At 39.1% G+C, this 23227-nt stretch overlaps 1 protein-coding gene across 8 annotated transcripts in view; it reads left to right on the top strand.

The window, feature by feature from the left end:
- Znf385d (zinc finger protein 385D) overlaps positions 1-23227 on the top strand; it is an 887297-nt gene that overhangs the window by 614068 nt on the left and 250002 nt on the right. For all 8 annotated transcript variants that reach the window (XM_057769819.1, XM_057769820.1, XM_057769818.1 and 5 more), the window contains one exon: positions 18717-18859. In XM_057769819.1, coding sequence (XP_057625802.1) covers positions 18717-18859 — 143 coding nt within the window. The remainder of the gene's footprint in view (positions 1-18716; positions 18860-23227) is intronic.

The raw sequence follows: 23227 nt of genomic DNA, 5'->3' as shown, positions 1-23227 counted from the left end.
ATATGCCTTAGTAATTAGCATCAACTTAAAAATGAGAGTTTTCCAAATCACCATACCAGTTTGTTGGGCAAGCACTCTAAATCCCTGCCATTTGTTTGCCTAAACTCCTCTGTGACTTCATTCGGAATGAGGGCATAACATTGATCAAAATTAATCTTTAATTAATCTTTAATTTTTTTTCCTAAGCAGACCCTTAAAATTGTGAAATTCTTAAGTAGATAATACATGCAACTTAAGAAGAGAAATTCTTTGGAAGTCTATTTGCAACCTAGCTCTGATTAATAACTGTGCAAGTTGAGCTGTTTATACTGTAAGCAGGATTTCTTTATAAAACATTAGAAAAATCAAGTGATGGCTATGCCATGTAGCAGACATTAAATATGAGAAAATATAACGCTTGTAAATTAATGTTATTTTTGAATATTTAGCAATTGATGGCAACTTTTCAATTTGGGTAAACTTGGGCTTAATAACGTATATACAAGGATCTATCTATACAGGAATGATCTATTTTGGCTCACATTTGATGCTAAAGAATTTATAACTGCTTGGAAAGAGTTACGTCATGGAAGGTTAGTGTAGCTATGCTTGCCAAGTATGTAAGCTATTTACTACCTCAGTTTCTCTGAGCTCTGGCAGAAGAGGAGAATCGGCACTTGGACAAGGTTTGAATTCAAAGAGCAATGACTTGTGTATGTTGCTCTGAAGTGTGGATGGGTTGTGATGGGGACTAGCACATCTGGAAGTTGTTACCAAAGATTATGGTGTCTGGAAATGGCACTACGGCAACTTTAGGTCTAAGGTGGGACCCACTTCCCACCAGTTTTAGGCTTCTCACAGAGGGTACTTACACTTACTAGAAATTGGTTTCCTCTGTGTGTGATTTATCTGTTACGCTGCAGCCTTAAAGTTCAGAAGTTCAGTGTTCCTGTTTTCTCCATTCAGGGCATCATAATATAGAAGACAAATCATGGCTGGACCACATCTTCATGTGGAGACTTCTCATTCTCCCAGCTTCTCAAGCTCTTTACCACTTTCTATAGTTGTTGGGATGCAGTCTCTGTTCCCATGCTCACTGTCAACCTGGTCCTACTCCTAGTGCCAGACACTAGCGACTTTCCTCCTCCAGCAACCAAAGACTCCTTCTGTCGCATCTTCTTTGCTTGTTCAGGTCTTACGCACTTAGTTCAGGCCCATCTGGGAAATCATTTTCAAGATCTTATAGCTTAACTTGGCTACAGGGGTAATATCCACCAGCTCTCTGCAGTCCAGAGGATGGTGTGGTACTTGTGCTTCAGAGGCCATCTTGGATTTGTGCTTACCTTGATAGACACCCACACCCTTAGCTGGGCCTTGTGCTCATGATTTCCATCTCCAGGATTTGTTGTCTACATGTGTTTTTACTGGATCACTAGGAGAGGCGTTACTTGTGAATTGCCAAGAAACACAGGTTGTAGTCCCCGACTCACATGCTGGTCAGAAGATCCAGCCGGGTACCGTTGCAGTGGAGTTGCTGTGGCGTGCCCACCAGATACTTCTGATGGCTACCAATGTTTGAGGAGCAGTGCTCCAGTCCAGGATCAGCAAACAGCAGCTGGTGCTAGAGTATAAAACTAGGTTGAACGGTGTTTTAGTAAGTAAACCTGTATTGAACATTGCTTGTTCTTTTGAGCGCATATGCACTGAAGTTTGTTCATAGCACAATGACAGAAGCAGGAGCTGCCCACAGGGCACAGCAGTCTCTGTCTTTCCCAAGAAGCCACTTTGTCTATTCCTGTTCAGGACATCATGTGACATGTACATCTCCTTCAACCCTCGCCATTTGAGTTCATACATTTTGTTCTATAAACCCTAAACATCTGTGTTTGATATTTAGAGACTCATTCTTCCCAGATGGGTAAGGACTGGCAGAAACTCCTCACAGAGGACCCGAAGCACACCCTGCTTCCACAAATGAGAGCAGCCAGGACATTTTTATTTTTACCTCCTCTGCACTTCCAGTTCTTTGTTGGCTTGCTCTCGCTTATAAGGAACAAAAGGCCATGTGTTCTAGATATTGCCTTGTTGAAGACCAACTGATAAATCACCCTGTCTCACGTCACTTCAGCGAGGCATTGTCGACACCATAGTTCGCTACTTTTCCTTCACTTTCCCTGCCTGCAAACCCCCTTTCACACCTGTTTCTCACCTTTAGAGATTTTCTGCCTTGGACTTACTTGTTTTACAGCTCCTTAGAGTGTGAACATGCTTCACTAATCTTTCTTTTTACTTCAACATAAACCAATGAAACAAATCAAAAACTATCCCCACACCCATCTGAGGTTCAGCAGTTGGTTTTGTGGGAGTTCTGGGTGACAATAAATCCTCCACATGCTTGTGTGAAGTGCACAGGATATGGACTGCATCTCTTCTGTTATATGATCCTTCCTCCCACAGAAGCCCAGGGGTTAGAGCTACTGTGAGGGTTCTCGCTCTTTCTGCTGGCCTTAGTAATATACGGCATTTGGCATGGCAAATTTTCTGATAGATATTTGAGTCTCCCTAACCCAGGCAACCAACTCTAAGTTTACATGCCTTTTCTTCATTCTTTCTGTGTTTGTAGTATCTAGTGAATAAATTAGTAAACCAGTCCATTGAATTTCTGCTTTTTATTTACTTCTTTTTATAGCATTAACTTTACCCCTATATTTGTTATTTCCCTGACTTTTAACTCTAAAACTAAATGAATTTTTGTTGGGGTTTGTGTGTGTGTGTGTATTTATTATATCCTTATCATTCCTAGCTTGCTTCAATTCTTCCTTTAAACATATGTGTGTGTATGTGTGTGTTTGTGTGTGTTTATGTGTATGTGGTGTAAGTATGTGTGTATGTATGATTGTGTATGCATGTAGTGTGTGTGTGTGTTGTGTGTTCCACATATGAGCATTTATTAAGGTGCCCCTTTGATTCTCTCCTGTCCCATATTTTCAGTGATGCACATTTCTACTCTGTTGTTATGACTTTCTTTGAAGGACAGCCAGCTTCTCTGAACTTGCCCCTTGAGGTATACACCCTGCCATTTCCTCCAGCAGCTTAAAGTGTGCTTATTTGAAATCTCACATTACTGAAATAATCATGTTTAATTTACCAATTGTACAGCCTTTACCTTCCCGGAAACATAATGAGCAGTACCGTTTGCTTTGTGTCAATCAAATTCATAGGCTGTGTGCCTAAATGGTTCTCACTCCCAGGATGCAGTCACACAGCTTTCTGAAGATGCGACTTCTTTAGAAGAATGTGTGGTGCTTTGGGGAAGATGTATATTACCATGCTACTGTTCCATAACGAGCGGCGTTAGGTCTCTGACAACAGCGGTCCCTCTGCAGTACAGTGGAGGCTGTGGACATGTCTCGGTGCTTCAGACACTTCTGTCGTGCCCAACCCCATCACTGGGGTTTATAGTTACAGTTGAAATGAAATTCATGCTAGCCAAATGGAAAGGTAGTCAGGTGCAATTCAAAATAGGAGATATTTTTTTTTTTAAGTCAGAAAATATGATGCAGAAGGATATACCCCTGGCTCTGTGACAGGGGCCTTCAAGGCTTCGCATCTCTGAGAATGACAAGACTGTAATGTTGTATGTGGGGGTGGTGAAGTAAGACTATTGTGTTGAATTATGTAAGCTCTCAGAATTTGGCTAAGACTTTGAAGAAAAAAATAAGCAACTAAAGTTTTGACTCACCTAATTGGATTTCCAGACTAGACTACCACATAGAGTTATTAACCAGAATTCCCCGCCATCAGAACAGCATCTCAAAACAGAGAAAAATATGTTCAAATGTAATTGATGAACAGTGAACAGGAAGGCCACACAGATCCCAGAACGGCTATGATTCTAGTTTTCAGCGTGTGTTGACTATGTCAGTCAGGCAAGTGTCAGTCACAAAGGATCTGGTTAGGTACTCGTTTCGTCCCAGTACGGAAAGGCTGAGCAGGAGAAATAACATAAGCCCAAGCCCAGCCTGGGCGATATAGATAGTAAAACCCTGTCTCAAAAAGCAAACCAAAGCTAAAGTCAATCATTGTATCTGATACATTCCATATGATGCTTGGCTAAATGAAGTGTGTTGCAAACTGTGTGGAAATGTCAAAGAAAGAGGAAACGTAAGTCAAACTTGGTCTGTTAAAATATATGATAATATTAACAAATTAGAAAACAATTATTATTATTGTTGTTATTATTATTTTTTTGAGAGAGGGTTTCTCTTTGTGGCTTTGGATACTGTCTTGGAATTTGCTCTGTAAACCAGGCTGGCCTCGAACTCACAGGGCTTCATCTGCCTTTGCCTCCTGAGTGCTATAATCAAAGGCATGCACCACCACTTCCCAGCAAAAATAAGTTTTTTTTTTTTTACTGAATAGCAAAAATCCCTCTGTTTAATGTTTTTTATGTCAGTGACTTTACAATAAGCACATACTGAAGAAAACGGATAGTTCATTTTTTTCAGTATGACAACCTAATAGCATTAATGAAACTAAAAAGTCTTTTATTTCTCTCTAGATTACAACACAGAGATGTCCTGTTTATTCATTCATGCAAGCATCCATTAGCTCAACAGCACTTCCATATCTGCCTATCATGTTCAAAGTACTTTATTAGGTGATAAAATCATGGATGGTCCCTTTCAAAAGCCAGAACCAGACAACTCTACTAATAAACAAATAGTGAGAAGTTTGAGAGACATATTATTGGTGGTGTAAACAGCTGTGTTATTAAAATACGTTCCATTTATTTCATGTCATTTTCATAATATAATCTGACTTAAAACAACAATAAGAATTTGTTACCATACTCTTGTATTAATCAGTTAAGCATTTCTCTGTGTGATTCTCATAGGAGTGTTGGCATTTAGATATCATATTTCTTTTCATACCTACTTAATCATTATTTATTATTCAGTATGTGTATCTGTGTATTTATGTGTATATGTATGCGTATGTATATGTGTATATATAGATTTATGTGTCTGTGTATGCATGTGTATGAATACACATGTGTGCTTATGGGTTTGTGCTTACCCATGCATACAAATGCACAAGTTATGGGTTGACCCCAGGTATATTCTTCTGTCATTCTTTGATCTTCTTTTTGAGACTGGCTGTGTCAGTAAAACTGGAGTTTTGTCATTATGGCTAGGCCAACAAGTCCCCAGAATCCACTCTTTCATCTCTGCAGCATGCCACTGAGCCTTACACTTGCATGAGTGCTGGGGTCTAAACTCAGGTCCATATGTTCACACAATAGGCGGTTTCCACACAGACCCATCTCCTTGGGCCATACTATGCATCTTGCTTTACAGACAGAGAACTAATTAAAGTCTCCATTCTTTAGTGCAGGGTCAGCTGGAATTGCTGTTGCTTTCTGATGGTAATGCAACCCTTAGCTACTTAAAATATTCTGAGGAAGTTTGAAACGAGCAGAGTTCATTGTAGTATCAAATGGGTTCAGGAAACTGAAGAGTTTCATCTGAACCCTGGATGAAAGGGCTTGGATGTGGAAAATGTGAGGAGCAAAAAGTATTTGCCTCATTTTCCTAAGAGCAGTAAATGACGTGAATGGGTGAGACAAGGTCATAATGACATTGACAACTCAGAAAAAGATTCTCAAATTTGGAAGATGTAATGGCTTTTGAAAAGTCTGCACAGGACAGATTGGAATCATTGAGGAAAATACAGGGCCAATTTCAGAAGACATGCTTCTTGCAGAAACTCTCTCCTCTCTCAGCAGGCATTCCTGCTCAGAGCAATTTGACTCACTTTGTTTTGTTCTTCCTTTGGGATTAATGTCCTTGCAAAAGTACAAAATAATCTTTTCAGTTTAAGGCAAACAGCCGTACAAATGTGAAAGGACTCACATTAATTTCTGAGACTGTGATCAGAGCCCCCTCTCTACTCTCCTTTTAGGGTTAGTAATTATGTGCTTTCCCATGGAGCTTGGGGGTTTATAGAGATTAGGTTGCCCTACAAAATTCCAGTACCCAGACATATTAATAAAGAAGAAGGGCTTTCAGGGAGCTGTGTGTTCTGAGACGCTCCATCACACTTGAGTCATGAGGGAATTTCAGAAAATTTTGTGCTTAGGTTCATGCAGAAAGTCTAGGAATAGAAGTCTTTTGTTAACTTAGGAACAGGTGCTTATTTCCAGCACTCCTCATAAAATCCAGGGACCTTCCTTCATCAGTTCCACAGATCCTAACCGAGCAATGGTGAAATACGTTGCCAGATGACTGCCCACAAGGACACCACAGTTTGAATTCACTTAATGTCTTGGGAAACTTACAGATGACTTCTGTGCATCCATTAGCTTGATGGCTAGTCTTAAGAGCACAGTCTACCAAGACCGAATGTTATCATGATCAGGGTCTTTTTAAAGGAGTGAATGCTTAAAAGTGTGTGTGTGTGTGTGTTGTGTGTGTGTGTGTGTGTAAATGAGTGCCAAGGCGTGCAAAGTCCAAAAGGGAATCAAATCCCCTGGATCTCGAACTATAGAAGTTTGTGAGATGCTTAACATGGCAGCTGGAAGCTGAACGTGGGTGAGAAACAAATTGTGTTTACCACTGTGTCATCTCTTTGGTCCCCTGCTGCTTACTACATATATATATATATATATATATATATATATATATATATATATATATATATATATATGGGTTTTTTTTTTTGAGACAGTGTTTCTCTGTAGCTTTGAAGCCTACCCTGGAACTAGTTTTTGTGGAACTGGCTGGCCTTGAACTCACAGAGCTCCACCTGCCTCTGCCTTCCGAGTGCTGGGAATAAAGGCGTGCGCCACCACTTCCTGGCTATTATTTTTGAATGTATGTGCATGCACACAGCTAACAGAACAAGTGAACTTGACACTGATGAGGTCTATGGGGTAAAGGTTTTGGACGAACTGGAAATATGAGGGATTGTAAAAGGCTCAAGAGCTAGGAAGATAACTGTACTATGAATTCCTGTCTTTGACCTCAGAAAAATGGAGAGAATGTGACTTTTAGAAATCAATCAACTTATATGAGCATCCTTAGCTTGAATAAGAGCCTAGCTTGAATTAGCTATTGCACATATTGAGTCTCTATCCTACAGAACTTCAGCTTCCAAAATTAGATAGGTAAGTCATTAAGAATTAATAGAATTATTGTGTAAAAGTAAAATGCTCATTATGTATATGCATATGCAAATATGCATTAGATAATTAAGATAGATAGATAGATACATACGTAATATGCAGATACATAGATGGATACACATAGAATTGATGGTGGTTTTATTTGCTTTTCATGTCATCATTATTTGAAATTTAGGCTGTTTTTAATGATTTTGTATATATGGCCCACAGTATACCAGGATCAGTTTTAAGCAACACCCTCATTTATTCTTGTTGCAAATATGATTTTTCAAGCACTTTAGTTAAACTTACAGCAAAAGAAAAACCTCAGAGAAAATTTCTTTAACATATTCTATCAGCCAATTCTGGCTTCTTTGAGCTGAGGTAATATAAATTGTACAAGTTGCAATGTGTATGCATCCTCTGTTGGTGAAGGGGTCTGTTTGTTTTGGGTGCCAATTCAGTGGAGTATGAGAATGTGTTGAAGTTGACTAGACAAATCTGGGTTTTCTCGTGAACCTTGACCTCTGTTCTCTGACTTCTGGTAAGTGTTTGGCTTCTCAGAGCTAAGGAGTCTCCCGAGAAGCCATCTCTCGTCCTTTGCTGTTAATGTTTTACAGGTCTGCTGACATGACTCATGGTGAGGGTGGATTGCATTGATAGCCTCCTCTTCATGTATGTTACTGTCAACATGTGCATTCCCTGCTCTATGTTATGACATGCCTTGTTGTACCACAATATTGACATCTTATGTGATGTGCCTCAGTGATGAATTGACAATGAGGACGTTCTTCTCCCTGAAGCTCTCAACAATATCTCTCTTCTGAATTCATAAACCCCATACCTGATTCTCCTGGCTATTTAAATGTAAAAATGTCGGTCTTTTTCCCAGAAACAATTTTTGCCGCCACAACTGCTTCTTCAATTTTATGGGAAATCAGGTATTGGTAGCTATTTGAGAGACAATGAACATCTCTGGTTTCTAATTCTTCTTAAAGGCTCTACTGTTTAAGAAGGCTGTTTGTCTCGAGTAAAATGACCTCAGTAAGCCTTTGTTCCTTTACCTGTAAGTTGAGAGTAAGGATGTCTTCATTGTTGTATCAGTAGTAGAAATAGACAAGATCTCCTGAGTGCGTTGGGAGCATGGGGACTTTGGGGGAGGGTTGAAGGGGAGGGGAGAGGAAAAGTGGGCAGCAGAGAAAAAGGTAGAGCTCAATAAAAATCAATTTAAAAAGATATGAATGTTGAACAAAATAACACCCAGCATATAATAAGGACTCAAAATGACAGGACTTTTAAGAGTAAAATGGGTCACATGCACATTCTTGCTTGCAGTCATTTAGTATGCATTTATTTCTCTTTCCCATGAAGCAAATAATTTATTAGATTCTACAATTACTTCAATTTCATTAGTAAGTGATTTTACATTGCTTTTCTGGGACTACAGTTTTTAGAACTAGAAGAAAATATAGCTAGGCTTTTTTTTTTTTCCCAAAAAATTCTGCCAGAAGAAACATTGAGGCCAAGACTAAACAAAGCATATCCCAGCACCATGGGGAATGTTCTTGAAAGAATGAAATCAAAGGGTTTTTGTGCTATTATAAAGTTCTCAAAAATGTTTCCCAAAGCTATGGAAACAAGACTTGCAATTCTCACATTGCTCATGGACATTGGAAGGAGAGAGGACTCTGTGAGGGTCCCTTAAGAAAACAAGGATGCAGTCTTTGCTTTTCTTAGTGCATTTTATTTAATCTGATTGTGACAAAAGTGATGGCAATGGACAGTGTCTCCCAGTGCCAATAACACCATCTCCAAGGAGTTAGAGTGAGTCATACTCATCATGTTAGAAAATCAGATTTAATGTTTAAAAGAAATTACATGGAAACACTGAATGAAAGAATTTGAATAAGAATCCAGGAGGTGTTACCATTCAGTTCAAGGTTATTAACAAGGGCAGAAGCAAACATAACTTCCATTGGCTTATCTGGACTGCTCAGAGTGAAATATAGGATGGAACCATACATGTTAGCATGAACAGTAAAAATCTAGCTTAGTCTAGATGCAGGGTGTCATAGTTTGAATAGCAATGAACACCATATGCCCATATATTTGAATGCTTGGTCATTAGGGAGTTAAACTCCTTGAAAGAGATTTGGAGATGTTTCCTTGTAGGCGTGGCTTTGTTTGAGAAAGTGTCTCACTGGGGTTGGGCTTGGAGGTTTCACATGCTCAAGCAAGGCGTAGCATCTCTCCCTGTTGCCTGCCAATCCTGATGTAAAACTCTCAGCTACATCTCCAGCACCATGTCTGCCTTAGTGTGGTTCTGCTTCCTGCCATGATGATAATGAACTAAACCTTTGAACCTGTAGGCAAGCCCCAGTGAAATATTTTCCTTTGTAAGGATTGCTATGGTCATGGTGTCTCTTCACAGAGACAGAACATGCCTAAGACAAAGAGTACCTAGTCAGCTCCATATGTATTCACCATCTGTAAAGTACTGGGTTGTAGGCTGCAGCAGGGGAAAGAAACGTGAAATAGTTACTGAATAATCCAGTGATTGACAAGAACATGCCACTCCACATTCATTAACTTGATTTGATTTTGCAAAATCTAATTTATTTCAAGTTGGTATCTCTGTGAGATATTTTCTACTGTCTTCCACTAAGAAAAACCAGAGCCAAGCTGGAGGCACATGCACTTGGGAGGCTGAGACAAAATGATCTTGAATTGATGGCTAGCCTGAGCTATATAGGGAGTTCCAGAATAGCCTGTACTATGTTGTGATACTACATCTAAAAATCAAAACAGGCAACATATGAATAAATGTAGATATGATGTTTACATAAATTCCAAGTTTTGGATGATGTTGGCTCATATATATATATATATATATATATATATATATATATATATACATTATAAAATCTGTAATATACATCACAGTAGCAACATGTGGCTAATGAACATTTGAAATAAAGACTCCACTGTGCTTGAGAACATGTACTTTTCATTTAATTTTTGGTTTTAATTAACCTATCTTTAAAATAGCCTCATGTGGATATAACAATAACCAACTTGGATATCTCAGCAATCGAGAATCTTTAATAGGTGTAGTTGATGGCTAAAATTAGGCCAAGGAAGTCCTTGCCAAGAAATCCTTGCACCAAGGATATTCTCCACCACTACTTCCTGACTGTTGAGGGATGTTTCAGGTAAAGCATGGATTTCCTATGACACAGGTGTTTGTCTTGATTTATGACCTGTCATCCAGGAGAAAATGTTAGAGGGCCAGAGATTTCCCGGGTACTCCTAGTAGAGCTTTCTCCAGGTGTTATCAGCTGCCCGAGGTGAACAGGAAAGTCATTTAAATACATGAGAGAATCCATTTTCCTTCCAGTGAACAATTCACTCCCTGCACTGGTCTGGGTCATGGATTTTGTGGCAGAAGTAACCAATCTTGTCAGAACATCATTCCAACCTTCTTTCCCAAATTACTTTTGGAGTTAATTACTGGAGTGTTCAAATACAACATAAAATAAAGAACAATGAAGTATTTGGATAAAGTACAATTCCAATCATTTATTCATTTTGGTTGTTTTGATTTTGGTGAATAAAGTCCAATCCTCAGCAATAGATTTTGTCAGAAGCTCCAAAGTCAGTGTTTACAGAAGGAAGGATGTTCTACTCTGCCCTGAGTCATGTTCCAAACTTCACCTCATTCCTTCTTGAGCTCAGCATCAGTGTGCATGACACAACAGATATTCCTAGTGGGTTCACGTTCCAGCTTTTCCTTGCGGGATCATTACATTCAAGCTCACTTGCCCAGAGCAGGTCACTTCAGGTCATTAAAGAGAGGCAACAGAAGGTAGAACATGTTGAAAGTCTCTCTCATAAAACCCCAGTGTGATTCAGAACTTCCAATCATGTAGGCAATAAAAGCAGTGCAGGGAAAATCACACTAAGTTCTCAAAATAAGTAGCTGTGCTTTTCAGTTAAGAATCATTAAACAAATAGGAATTGAATGGCAGTTTGGATCACTGAAATTTAGAAGAAAATAGTTGTCCTATACAAAGAGTAAAAGTCAACTACAAAAATATTAAGAGTTGCCGGGCAATGGTGTCACACACCTTTAATCCCAGCACTTGGGAAGCAGAGACAGACTCTCTGTGATTCGAGGTCAGCCTAATCTTCAGAACGCGTTCTAGGACAGCTAGAGCTACACAGAGAAATCTTGTCTTAAAAAAGCAAAAATGAAGATTAAGATTAAAATTTTAAAAAGTGGTTGTATCCTTAGTGAATAATCTTGAGCATTGCAGAGGCACTCATTCAAAGGAATATAAGAAATGTATGTTTTCTGATTAGGCAATTGATATTAATATAGACTTGAGTGCTTTAGAAGCACATTTGATGTGATACTTTTGCCTTTCGAGATCCTTCCTCTGTTAGAAGCAACACTAGGCAGGATGTTCACATGCTAGATGAGCTTCTGGTCATTTCTTTGCTGTCTCCTTTACCTTGACAAGAAAAGTGACCAGTCTTTTTTATTATCATTATTTTCTCCTTTTTCTTTTCTACTAGTAATAAGAACTTGTTGAAGATTAGATGGCTCTAATCTTTCTATTTTTAATTTTTATTAAATCTATTCATTTATTTTACATCCCTGCTGTAGTTTCTGCTCCCTCCTCGACTCCTCCCTCGCCCCCTCCCAATCCACTCCTACTCTCTTTCTGTTCAGAAAGAGCAGACTTCCCGTGGGTATCAACAAAGCATGGCATATCAAGTTGAGGCAGTACTAACATTTATCTTTACATAGCAATTCATCAGACTTTCATGCTCACTAGCCCAAGATTTCTGGTTTTAAAGGACTTTTATTTGCAGCAAGTACATTGTCCTTCATAACATTAAAAAGTCAAATATCTACAATGTTCTGTTTAATTTTTATTTCCTTTTCTTCTCTTTCTTTATTTCATTTTGTTATTGTGTCACCTTAAATCTATTTTTATCAGAACATTGAAAGTGGTTGGGTTGTTTGCCTGATGTCTTCTGTATGTTCTTTCTCTCTCCGGAGTTTTTGGGTTTGAATATATACATTGAACAAATAGGTAGTTATCTCGTAGAATTGTGTGCTTTGAAAAAGTTAAGGGGATATCAAGGCATATTGACATTAAATTTAACAATACTCTACCCCTATTCCAACCATAACTTGCCAGTTTCACTATATCCCTCCATGACCAATGTTTGGTCCCATACAGAGTTTTGCTTTAAGGCTCCAAATCTGTCATTTCTTTTCTACTTCCATTTAGTGCCATCATATCTCAACTATCACACAGATCCAAATGTTTTACAATAACATACAATGATATTGTCTCCAATGGACATAACAAATTCTTTAATTATTATCTTTGAGCTAGATGATCTCTGTGTAGCCCAGAATGGTCTCAGATCCTCTATTGTCCTAATTCAGTATCCCAAGTGCTAGGATAAAAGACTGCACACTATGCTTGACTTTAGATATGACGAATTCTAAAAGAAATATTTGGAAATAGATGTAAGTAGTATTTCAGATATAGCAAATTAGATTATCAAATAACTCCTTATAATCTAACATTGTTGATAATATTCTTGGTATTTCCTACTGTTCATAATTTTAATATGGTTAACAATATGATCATACCTTTATTGAAATACATTTTTATTCTTTGACCTAAAATTGTTTATTGCCACACTAAAATTGAACAGGTTATAGGGGCTGACATTTCAATACATGTATACCTTTCAAGTAAGTGTAAGAATATTTACTTAGAATTATTTATTATTTCTCTGTGGTTAAAAAAAAAGTAAAATTCCTTTCTTCAAGCTTTTTTGAAATCTATGATATATTGTTGTTGTCTGCAGTTGCCCAACTATGAAGTAAAAGTCTAGAATTTATCTATTCTATCTAACCGAACATGGTGCCTAGTTATCAGTGCTTAATGTATATACATATATATTTCTATGTAAACAAATACATATCTAGTTCAGTACATACATAAGTATACATATGGATATATATGTATATGTGCACATATTCATATACCTTACTATCAGTGAAATTGGCTGTAGATAGTATAAAATATCTGCAGAAAATCAGAAAGTTATTGCTATTTTCTATAAACACATGCATACATATTTAATTTTTAGTTCTAAGTCACATAATGAAATGAACATTTGACAATAACAAGCTCTAATCATTCTGAAATTCAGTTCTCAACAGAGAACATGAAAGATTAAGTCAGAAATTAAGACTGAGGTTAAAAATTTTAAAGTAACACTGAGATTCATGTTAAGTTGTCAGACAGTGTCCATGACTGTCTTGAACTCCAAGAAGGGCAAGTGCAGAAGTTCTGAGGTGAGTGCTGTACTCTGTGAAGACAGTACCTCATTTGTCTGCAGTTTTCAAAAATAGTAATTTTGAAATCTTGTGAGGATTTCTCCAGAAAAGTCAACATAACAAAGGTAAGATTTTGAAAAGAAATTCAAAAATATCTTGACGCCCGGCGGTGGTGGCGCACGCCTTTAATCCCAGCACTTGGGAGGCAGAGGCAGGCGGATCTCTGTGAGTTCGAGACCAGCCTGGTCTACAAGAGCTAGTTCCAGGATAGGCTCCAAAACCACAGAGAAACCCTGTCTCGAAAAACCAAAAAAAAAAAAAAAAAAAAAAAAAAAAAAATCTTGACAACAGCTGTCAGAAGGCCTGAACAGCTGTTAGTTTATTGTGTTTATTAAAGACTGTACGCACCAGTGGATCACACTCTGAACGAGGTCCTCCATGTACAGCACCCTCAAATATCCTCCAGCTGATAACCACTGACTCAGAACTCCAAGGCTCTGTCGGTGTTATTTCTGGAAAAGTCATTAAAACAAACACTATTTATCCCACCCCTGCTTTTCAGAGGGGAAAGTCAGAGAAGGCAACGTCTTAGTTTCTCAGTCTGTATTGATGAAGAGCTAGTTATTGTTTTCAAATTTACAAGGTAATGCTTTTGTGAAGATGCAGGTGCTTGTGAAAAGACCAATGTTGCGTCTAAATGCTTGTTCTACAGCTCACAATTTGAAACTGTAGCTGTAAATATACACTAGCAGTAACACACATGAGAAAAAGAGGGAGAAAGATGGTAGATCCAAGAACACATCTTCCCCATATCAAAAGAATTTACTCTCTTTACTCAGTCTCTCATGCGGTGAACACAAAGGGCCTTGTACTTACATAGTGCTTTTATAAAAAGAATGTTTTATTATTTTTATGTAGGTGTGTGTGTATGTGTGTGTGTGAGCATTTGTGTATATGAGTATGTGTGTATGTGAGTGTGTAAGTAAGAGTGTATGTATGTGAGTACATAAGCATGTGTGTTTGTGTGTATAAGTATGTGTGTACATCTATGTGAGTGTGTGAATATGTGTGTGTGAGTAAGCCTGTGTATGTGAGTAACTAAGTGTGTGTGTTTGTGTGTGTATGTGAGTGAGTAAGTAAATGTGTGTGTGTGTGTGTGCGCATGCACACACATGCCATTGGAGGCTAGAAGCTTCAGATGCCCCTGGAGTGCAAGTTATAGGAAACTTCTCTGAGCCATCTTATTTGGGTCCCCTGCATGAGCAGTATGGGCTCTTAATCACCAAGTCATCTCTCCAGGCCTTCATTGAATGATTTTTAATTTAATCAACTTCTATGGAAAAATAATAGTAGCTGGTCTGGAATCAGACTGATTACATTTTAGTTTGTTAAAGTTGCACCAATTAATCATACATGAAATCCATACTACTACATATATAGATTGAAATGCAAGTCTTGGGATTAGACTGTCCCTTGTGCTCCAAGCAACAGGATTTAAGGTGAGCTTTGCCGTGGGTGACTCTATTTGACAGCGATATTTGGCACTATTTTGAGAGCAAATCAAAGGCAAGGGGACACTGTACCTTGTCATACACTTATCACATCACCACATGTTCTACACCACCCATAGGTCACAGATTGACAAGATATTATCCCTAAGTGTGAAAAGAGACCACCTTATAAACTTATCAAGGTAGATTAGGACCATGTGAATTCTTGGTCATATGAAACCATAACAGAAATATCGGATCTGAGATATTATTTAATGTGCCAGATGACAACAATATCGCCTGGATCTCATAAGAGGACTCCACTTAATACAGCAATGGTGCTTGAGCCATTGAACCATCTGACCCTTCTGTGTGTTGTACCTTAAGGGAAAATCAGATCAAACTTCCAGCAGGCCCTGGGACTTCAGCTTATCTCAGTCCCTACTGTTCTGAATCAGCCTTCTTTAGTTGGCACTGATCCATATATTCAAACATCTCTCCACCTATTAGTCTATCTGGATCTACATCTAACATGTACCTTGCCTCACTGGCCTCATGGTCACACCTTACTTCTGAAACTCAGCTCAATCCCTGCGCTGCGGCTTGGACTAATCCTTGCCTCTTCAGCAACTCTCTTCCTATACAGCCTCTAAGAAGACTGCACATTATCAACTCCCTGCTTCGCTTCTGTTTCCTGCAAGACCCCTTCAGACTCCTTGTACTCTGCTGCAGCCTTTTTTATTCAGTTTGTAGCATATATATATATATATATATATATATATATATATATATAGGTACTGCATGCTGCATGATGTATGATATGTTGAGTGACTATTACTGAGATTGGAATAAAAGAACTTGTGCTTCCAATCTAGATAGCACAGATAATTGAGATGGCTTGGCGAATCACACCTAACACACTCAACAGACTTGTGAATTGTTGTTATTCAATGTGTCCTGACATTGCAGAGACACACCAAAGTGTTCATCTAAACAACACAGTTGCAACAGCAAGACACATGATCTTATGTAATTTTGAATCTCAACTTTCTAGAGACTCTGAATTGTCTTCTTTAAGAATATTGTATGTCCTGACGTATGACTTTCCAAAAAGCAAAATGTGACTGATGAAGATTATAAATAAAATGAGCCACTAATACCACAGAATTTGCCAAGTCCTACTTTCGTAGAGAGCAGCAAAGAATGCACGGTCCTATATGTTTTCCTTTATATGAGTGGGAAGAGATAAAATGGATCTGCATGGTTTTTCCAACATGTGAAACTTTTGTAACTCTTATTTGGTATTTTCATGTCCTGTGAAAAAAACTCCTTTTGGTAAAGGTTCCTGAACTGTACACACAGATAAAAATCAAATACAAACCTGGTTAGGGGTTGGGTATATTTATCTGGCAGTCCAATTTATTTGTATATATATATATTACCTCACAATGTGCTAGACAAAAAGGAATCTATGTGTTAGATTCTTTCGAATAATAAAACAGAGGAGGACTTAAAAGTAAATAATTGCAAAATACAGCCTGCTGTTAAGTTCTTATAACTCTGTGTGTGGAAAGCTTCTAAGCTTCTGTGGAAACAACTAAAGTTGTTATAGCTTGTTACTATGTTTTTTTTTGTTTTGTTTTTTTGTTTTTTTTGATTTTTCGAGACAGGGTTTCTCCGTAGATTTTGGTTCCTGTCCTGGAACTAGCTCTTGTAGACCAGGCTGGCCTCGGACTCACAGAGATCCGCCTGCCCCTGCCTCCCGAGTGCTGGGATTAAAGGCGTGCGCCACCACCGCCCGGCCTGTTACTATGTTTTTAACATGATATAATATCAGTCTTTACCTGTTTGAGGAATTTTAAGCTCAAACATAGTACAGAGGATAAATAAGACTATAGTAATATCTTCCATGAGGGAAATTAAAAAATATATATTGAAGCTCAATATTAGTTGTGGACTCTTTAAAGTTGAATTTTGTCAAAACTTTTACTTCACCTCCCTGTTTTATGAAGAGATGTCAACCAGAAATTTATTTGAGTTCTTTAACTTTTTATTAAAGGGAAACTTTTAGCAATACAAAGCTCATGACAGGCTTATCACTGAAGTTTTATAGACGGCCTCTCTAGAAAAGGTTATCTGCACACACTCAATATACTTCCAGGTGGATAATAAAATGAGTTTATGGTGTGCTTTGGTGGACGTAGGCTTGCTATATTTTGCTTTTATTTCTTTTTGTTTTAACATTTGTCCTCTGTTCCTTGACCTATATACTTTATTGGGGGGGAGCAAAAACTGAATTTGCTGGGCTTATTTGAACTCTGTTGACCTTGTTCTTGCTGAAGAATATTTCAAGGGGGGAGTTCAAACTGGAAAAAAGAAAACTGTGCTCATTTGACTCAAGCTTACTTTACAGCTGAAAGCTGGTGGTTCTAGTGCCAGGTGCATGGCTAGTTAAATCCTGTGCATATGACTTCCCTTTCTCGTATTAAACCCTTCTCATTTTTAGCTGAACTCTACCAGATAGGGTTAAATTGATCACTAGGGATACTCTCCAGAGTGTTTACTTCATGTTCAGGTACCTGGCTGAGGACAGGACAATGGTCCATTGGACGTGGGATCTGTGAAGGTGATGTGCATGGGGTTTTGGTTTAGTCTGCTCTCCAACCGAGATGGGAGGAAAGTGGCATGGCCTGCCATTGTCTTCTGTCTCTGTCTGCAAGAATTCTTTGTGAGTCAAGAAAATTCCTCACCGCATTTTGTTTTCCTAATGTTTCTTGGCTCCTCACCAGCAGGTTTTTACAGTCTGTTGCTTGCCTCTCAGATTAGAAGAATGCTGGCATATTTTAACAGTTTCCTAGGATTCAAACAGCCTTTAATTAACGGGAAATTGATGTTTTGGAATGTTATCAAAATATGGGAGACAGAACACTGGAGCTATGCTTCCATCCTTGCAGTTTCTAAATGCAGTTAGTCTGAAAACAGGGGCAGAACTCTGTGCTCCTTGTAACCAGCCGCCTGCCCACCAGTGTGCAGAGGAAGATCTGTGTTGGTGTAATATTCTCATTGGCTGCTCATTGGTGCTGGTCTAAATTCCTCCCACTCATGACTGGGGTGGAGACAGGCAGTTGTTGAATTGTCAAAGCTCCAGGGTGCTGAATAACTCAGGGCTGTTGGGCTTGTAGTACTGGCTTTTATAATCCTCTTGCTGCCAGGGCAGTGCGGTACGGCTGCCTGTGCTTGTGGTTTGGTTTCTTTTCTGTTCCAGATTTATGTCATTATTCTGTCAGAGTTTTGGTGAAAAGAGCAGTTCTGCAAAATAGCCACTCAGACTTGAAGCATATTCTGAACAGGTTAGTTTTCAAGGAGGGATGAGGGAACAGTGTTGGATTGTAGGGGGGTTTCCCTTGGACTCTGGAGAGCTTGGTTACAGGTGCAAGGCTGACTGAGTTCCAGGCAATACAACAGAAGCAAGTTGTGCGGTGTGAAATATTGACTGATCTTCACCTAATCATACAGCTGCTATCCCAGGGAAAGGTGCTGTTCAATGACAAAGCTATTCACTGGCCAAATCTTGACTGGTGTGAGTAGACTCTGTCTTGTTATTTCTAGTGACCCAGAAAGCTGGTCTTCCCACCCCACCCCCGCAAAGGTCATGATGTTTCCTTTTCTGTGCCTGGTGACCCTGATCATCGCTTTGCTCTTGTCTCTATAGGTGGTACATGCCAGAGTCCTGCTCTCCCAGCCTTGGTCCGGCCGCCAGCCCCTCCTTTGCAGCCATCATTGGATATTAAGCCCTTCCTTCCTTTTCCTCTTGACACTGCAGCGGCAGTCAACCTGTTTCCCAATTTTAATGCAGTAAGTATCAGATCCAAATTTACACCTGTCCGGGATGAGAAGCCTTATTAAAGGTCTGGGATATTTCTGTTACTATTTCTGTCTTGACGTTTTGTTTATTCCACAGTGTTTTTGTGTGCCATGGTGAAACTGGATGTCAAGCTAGAGAGATAATGTTCAAAAAGTCAGGCTCCTGGGCAGGGGATGGAAAGATAATTCATTGGTTGATATGAGTTCATGTCATCAATGAGAATCTCTTTTGTAAAACAGACAATGCTGCTATTGTTTGGAACTTGCCAAACTGAAATTGAACAAATTTATTATATAGTGTAAAAGTTGAAGTTTGACGTAGCTCTTTTTTTTTTTTTTTTTTTTTTTTTTGTTTTTTGACATCGGAGTCTTCTAAGATGCTTCAAATCTGTTTCTTTTCTACTGCAATACGTAGGGCTGTGAAAGAAGCCAGAACTAAAGCTGGTCTCCAAAAGTGCTTGTTTTCCATTTCCCTCTGCTCAATGGAGTGGTTCAGTGTGTGTGTGTGTGTGTGTGTGTGTGTGGTGTTTAGGTATTTGTGTATCTGTGTTTGTGTGTGAACAAAAACACTGGACATTAGAATGCAGAGGTTACTGCCGTAGAGGGGTCAGCTTGTCACTGTCTGACCTATTAGCTTCCACCATATGAGGAGCTCCTAGCATGTAGAAGCTCCAAGGTAGGGTGGAACAGCAAGCTGATGTTCTAAATTACAGCATTCTACCCTTTCTTCTACCTTCACTCAGCTGCTAAATTCTGAGACCCCCTTTCGTCTAAAAACAGAGACATTTCTCACTCTAAACTTAGGAAGCCTCACCTCTAAAGTCTATAAAATCAAGGGATTTCCTTGGTTCTGTGTGTTGTTAGATTTCCTGTCCTAGCTGAGATGAGTGGCTAAGTGTTACCAATAATTATTTCATCTGAAAGACCAACGTAATGAAGACAGTCTGATAAAACCAAAACAGCAATATGCTTAATGTATGTAGCTGCATTCCTCCTTACCTTAAACCCACATAGGACTCTGGCACCCCCTCCACTCCACCGTGTACATCATCCCCAGTTACAGATGAGTCCCGACAAATGTTTCCTAAATTATTTTGGTTCCTTGGGTTTGTCAGAAGCCTTCTCAGCACGAATTCCATTATTTTCTTGTCCTTTTTCACTTTTTTACTGTAAATTGGCATTATGTATCATAATTCTTGTGTGTGTGTTTGCATACCATGAGACTATTCTTAAGACAGACATTGAGGTGAACTCATAATGGTTAGAAACAAAGTAAGTCGCTTGTTTTCTGAGAATCACCTGCTTCAGCTTTCAGCGGTTGCTGCAATGCAGGGCCAGGTTTTTCAGTGACAGGATGTGTCAACACAGCCAAAGAAAAGAGGATTAATACAAGAGGTCACCCAGTGCCCAGTGAGCTCAATAATACTGTTTTCTGGTTGCAGCACCTTACCCAGAGATGAACTTAAGAAAAAGTATAGTAATCTGCCCACAATGAAGCCATTCATGAGAATGGAGGTCCAGGAGAACTTATTTCCTTAATAGCATTTTATCACAGGGACTTGAAACACGCTGGATACTATTTGAATGACAATCATATGCTAGTCAATGTTAGTAGACAAAGGCATATCCATTGATCACTTTATATTTAGTCATGAAGAGGAATTTTTCCATAAGAACCTTATTTTGAGATGGATAAGGTAAGAAAGATATGGTAGTATATGCTTGTCATTCCTGCCCTCTGGAGGCTGAGACAGGAGTATCTTGAGTTCAAGGTCAGCCTGATCTCATATTGAGAGAGACTTTGTTTCAAAAGGAGAGAGAGAGAGAGAGAGAGGGAGGAGGAGGAGGAGGAGGAGGAGGAGGAGGAGGAGGAGGAGGAGGAGGAGGAGGAGAGAAAAAAGAAAAAAGATTTCATTAGAAGGCAGGTGATATACAGATGAGATAAAAGATAAAAGACAGGGTTTAGGGGTGTGGTTGGCCCTAATAGTATTGACTTTATCACTCTTTCCAAGACTGAGAGAACACTGTGAGAGAGAGGACATAAAGAATTAAAGAGCTGGAACATGCCTAGGTGTCTTACAAAAAGATATCTTCTGGATATAACAAGGCTGCTCCGTTCATGAACTGACTGCACTGATGCATTCAAGAACTCTCTGCACTTATGGATATCTACATAAGACCTGCACATGATAGAGGCCATCGATATTTCATCATGGACAAGGTCTTATCTCTCCCTGAGGGGCTATTGGCAGTGAATGGTTGCTGGGGAGGAGTATCGTGTCATGCTCCTCTGTTGCAGGGTAGAGAACAAACTATTACTCAGTATGACCAAAGTAGGAATTGAGAGCCTTGTGTAAACTGCCTGGAGAGAAATCCTCCTTACAGAGCAGCCTTGCCTGGAATGCAACAGGTAACTTTTATTTATTTATTTTTATTTATTTATTTATTAAAGATTTCTGCCTTCTCCCCGCCACCACCTCCCATTTCCCTCCCCCTCCCCCATCAAGGCCCCTCCCTCATCATCCCTAAGAGTAATCAGGGTTCCCTGCCCTGTGGGAAGTCCAAGGACCACCCACCTCCATCCAGGTCTAGTAAGGTGAGCATCCAAACTGCCTAGGCTCCCACAAAGCCAGTACGTGCAGGAGGATCAAAAACCCATTGCCATTGTTCTTGAGTTCTCAGTAGTCCTCATTGTCCATTATGTCAAAAAAGACACAGACTAAAAGATTGGATACGAAAACAGGATCCAACATTCTGCTGTTTGCTGAACAGGTAACTTTTAAAGGGAAAGAACACGAAAAACTATATCCCTGTTGGGCATTGCAGGAGAAGTAAAGCAAACAAGCAAGAAAACAGTTTAACAGAAGCCAAAAGATGCAGTTAGCTAGGGCCTTGGGAATCCAAGTTTCTAGGACAGGATTGGGTGGTTTCCCATGGGACTTCACGGCATAGAAACGAAAGGGTCAGCTTCAGGTTAAAGTAAAGATTGCTCCAGCTGAGACAAAATGGAGAAATCTTCAGTGGTGTAGCAACTGAAAAGTGCTTAAACAAGTAATTTAAGTCACACACTAAAAAAACATTGAAGTAGAGGGGTGGTATGGTTAAAAAGAAGTTAAGCAGGAGAAGGAAGTCGGTAAGAGAAGGAATAGGAGAGGCAGAATAATAAAAATATACACATATGAAACTCTCTGAAATAAAAAGAGGGAAGGAAGCAAAGGAATGAGGAAATAAGAGAGTGGGCAGAAGTGCGGGAGGAAATAAACAGATTCAGGCAGAAATAGAGCAGCATAAAAATTACATTTCTAACACTCTTGCTAACCTCAACTTTTAAGAAGACCAGAGAAAAACTGGCCAAGCACTGGCATTCTTTCCTCTTAAATGACATTGCTGCAAATGCCCTGGTATGTCAGTCCCAAGTCAGCTTTATAGTTGTTTAAGCAATACTTTTGGAAGATTATTCAAGCCTAATTTAAAATTTTCAATATGCCTCTTGGGAAACATTAAAAACAGAGTGCTTATCTTGAGTGACAGTGAGCATTGTTTGCAATGAGAAAAAAAAAAAAATGACCTGACTTGCTATGCTCTGCGACTGAGCAGATCTCTTTATCTTCTTTGCTGCTATTTCCTCCTTTTAAGACTAAATTGGACAGCCAGGTAGTGGTGGCAGACACCCTTAATCCCAGGACTTAAAGGCAGAGACAGGTAGATCTCACTGAGTTTGAAACTAGCCTGGTCTACAGAGTTCTGGGCAGTCAAGGCTATATAAAGAAACCCTGTCTTGAATCCCCCTCCAAAAAAAAAAAAAAAAAAAAAAAAAAGAATAAAGCAGACACAGGAACCTCTTCTTTTGTTAGTGAAGCCATTCAAAGTTGGATAAGTTGGATGTTGTCCTCCTTGTGAGCCCTTGTGAGTGAAGATAGTCTTTGTGATCCAAGATGAACTCTGCAGCTAGACCAAGTTCAAATACTAGGAATATTTCATGTCACACATATGGCCTTAGGTAAGTCACACATTTCCTGTGTACATCAATATCTTCATCCACAAAATAAGACTAGTAATAGAACATATGTATGTGTGTACTGGGTATGTGGGTCAAAGTGTTTCAAACAGGACTTCAGCATACAGGCAGGCTATTGAATGATGCAGTCATATTCTCCTAAGGGGATTCAAAACTCTTATGAGTTTGAACATGGTAGTCCATTGGTTAACTTGTTGGTAGAGTTTGGCATGAATGTGTTCCTGTTTTCTGGAGTTTGACTTATATTGTTCACTAGGACCTCAAGGCCCTCTGCTCTTATGCTTGTTGTTTATTCTTGGTGGTTCTAGCATTGGTCAAGCTGCAGCTAGTTAAGGATTAAA

Source organism: Chionomys nivalis, chromosome 5, assembly GCF_950005125.1.
Source record: "Chionomys nivalis chromosome 5, mChiNiv1.1, whole genome shotgun sequence".
Classification (NCBI taxonomy): Eukaryota; Metazoa; Chordata; class Mammalia; order Rodentia; family Cricetidae; genus Chionomys; species Chionomys nivalis.
The sequence above is the reverse complement of the archived record's forward strand: the minus strand, read 5'-3'. Positions and strand labels throughout refer to the sequence as shown.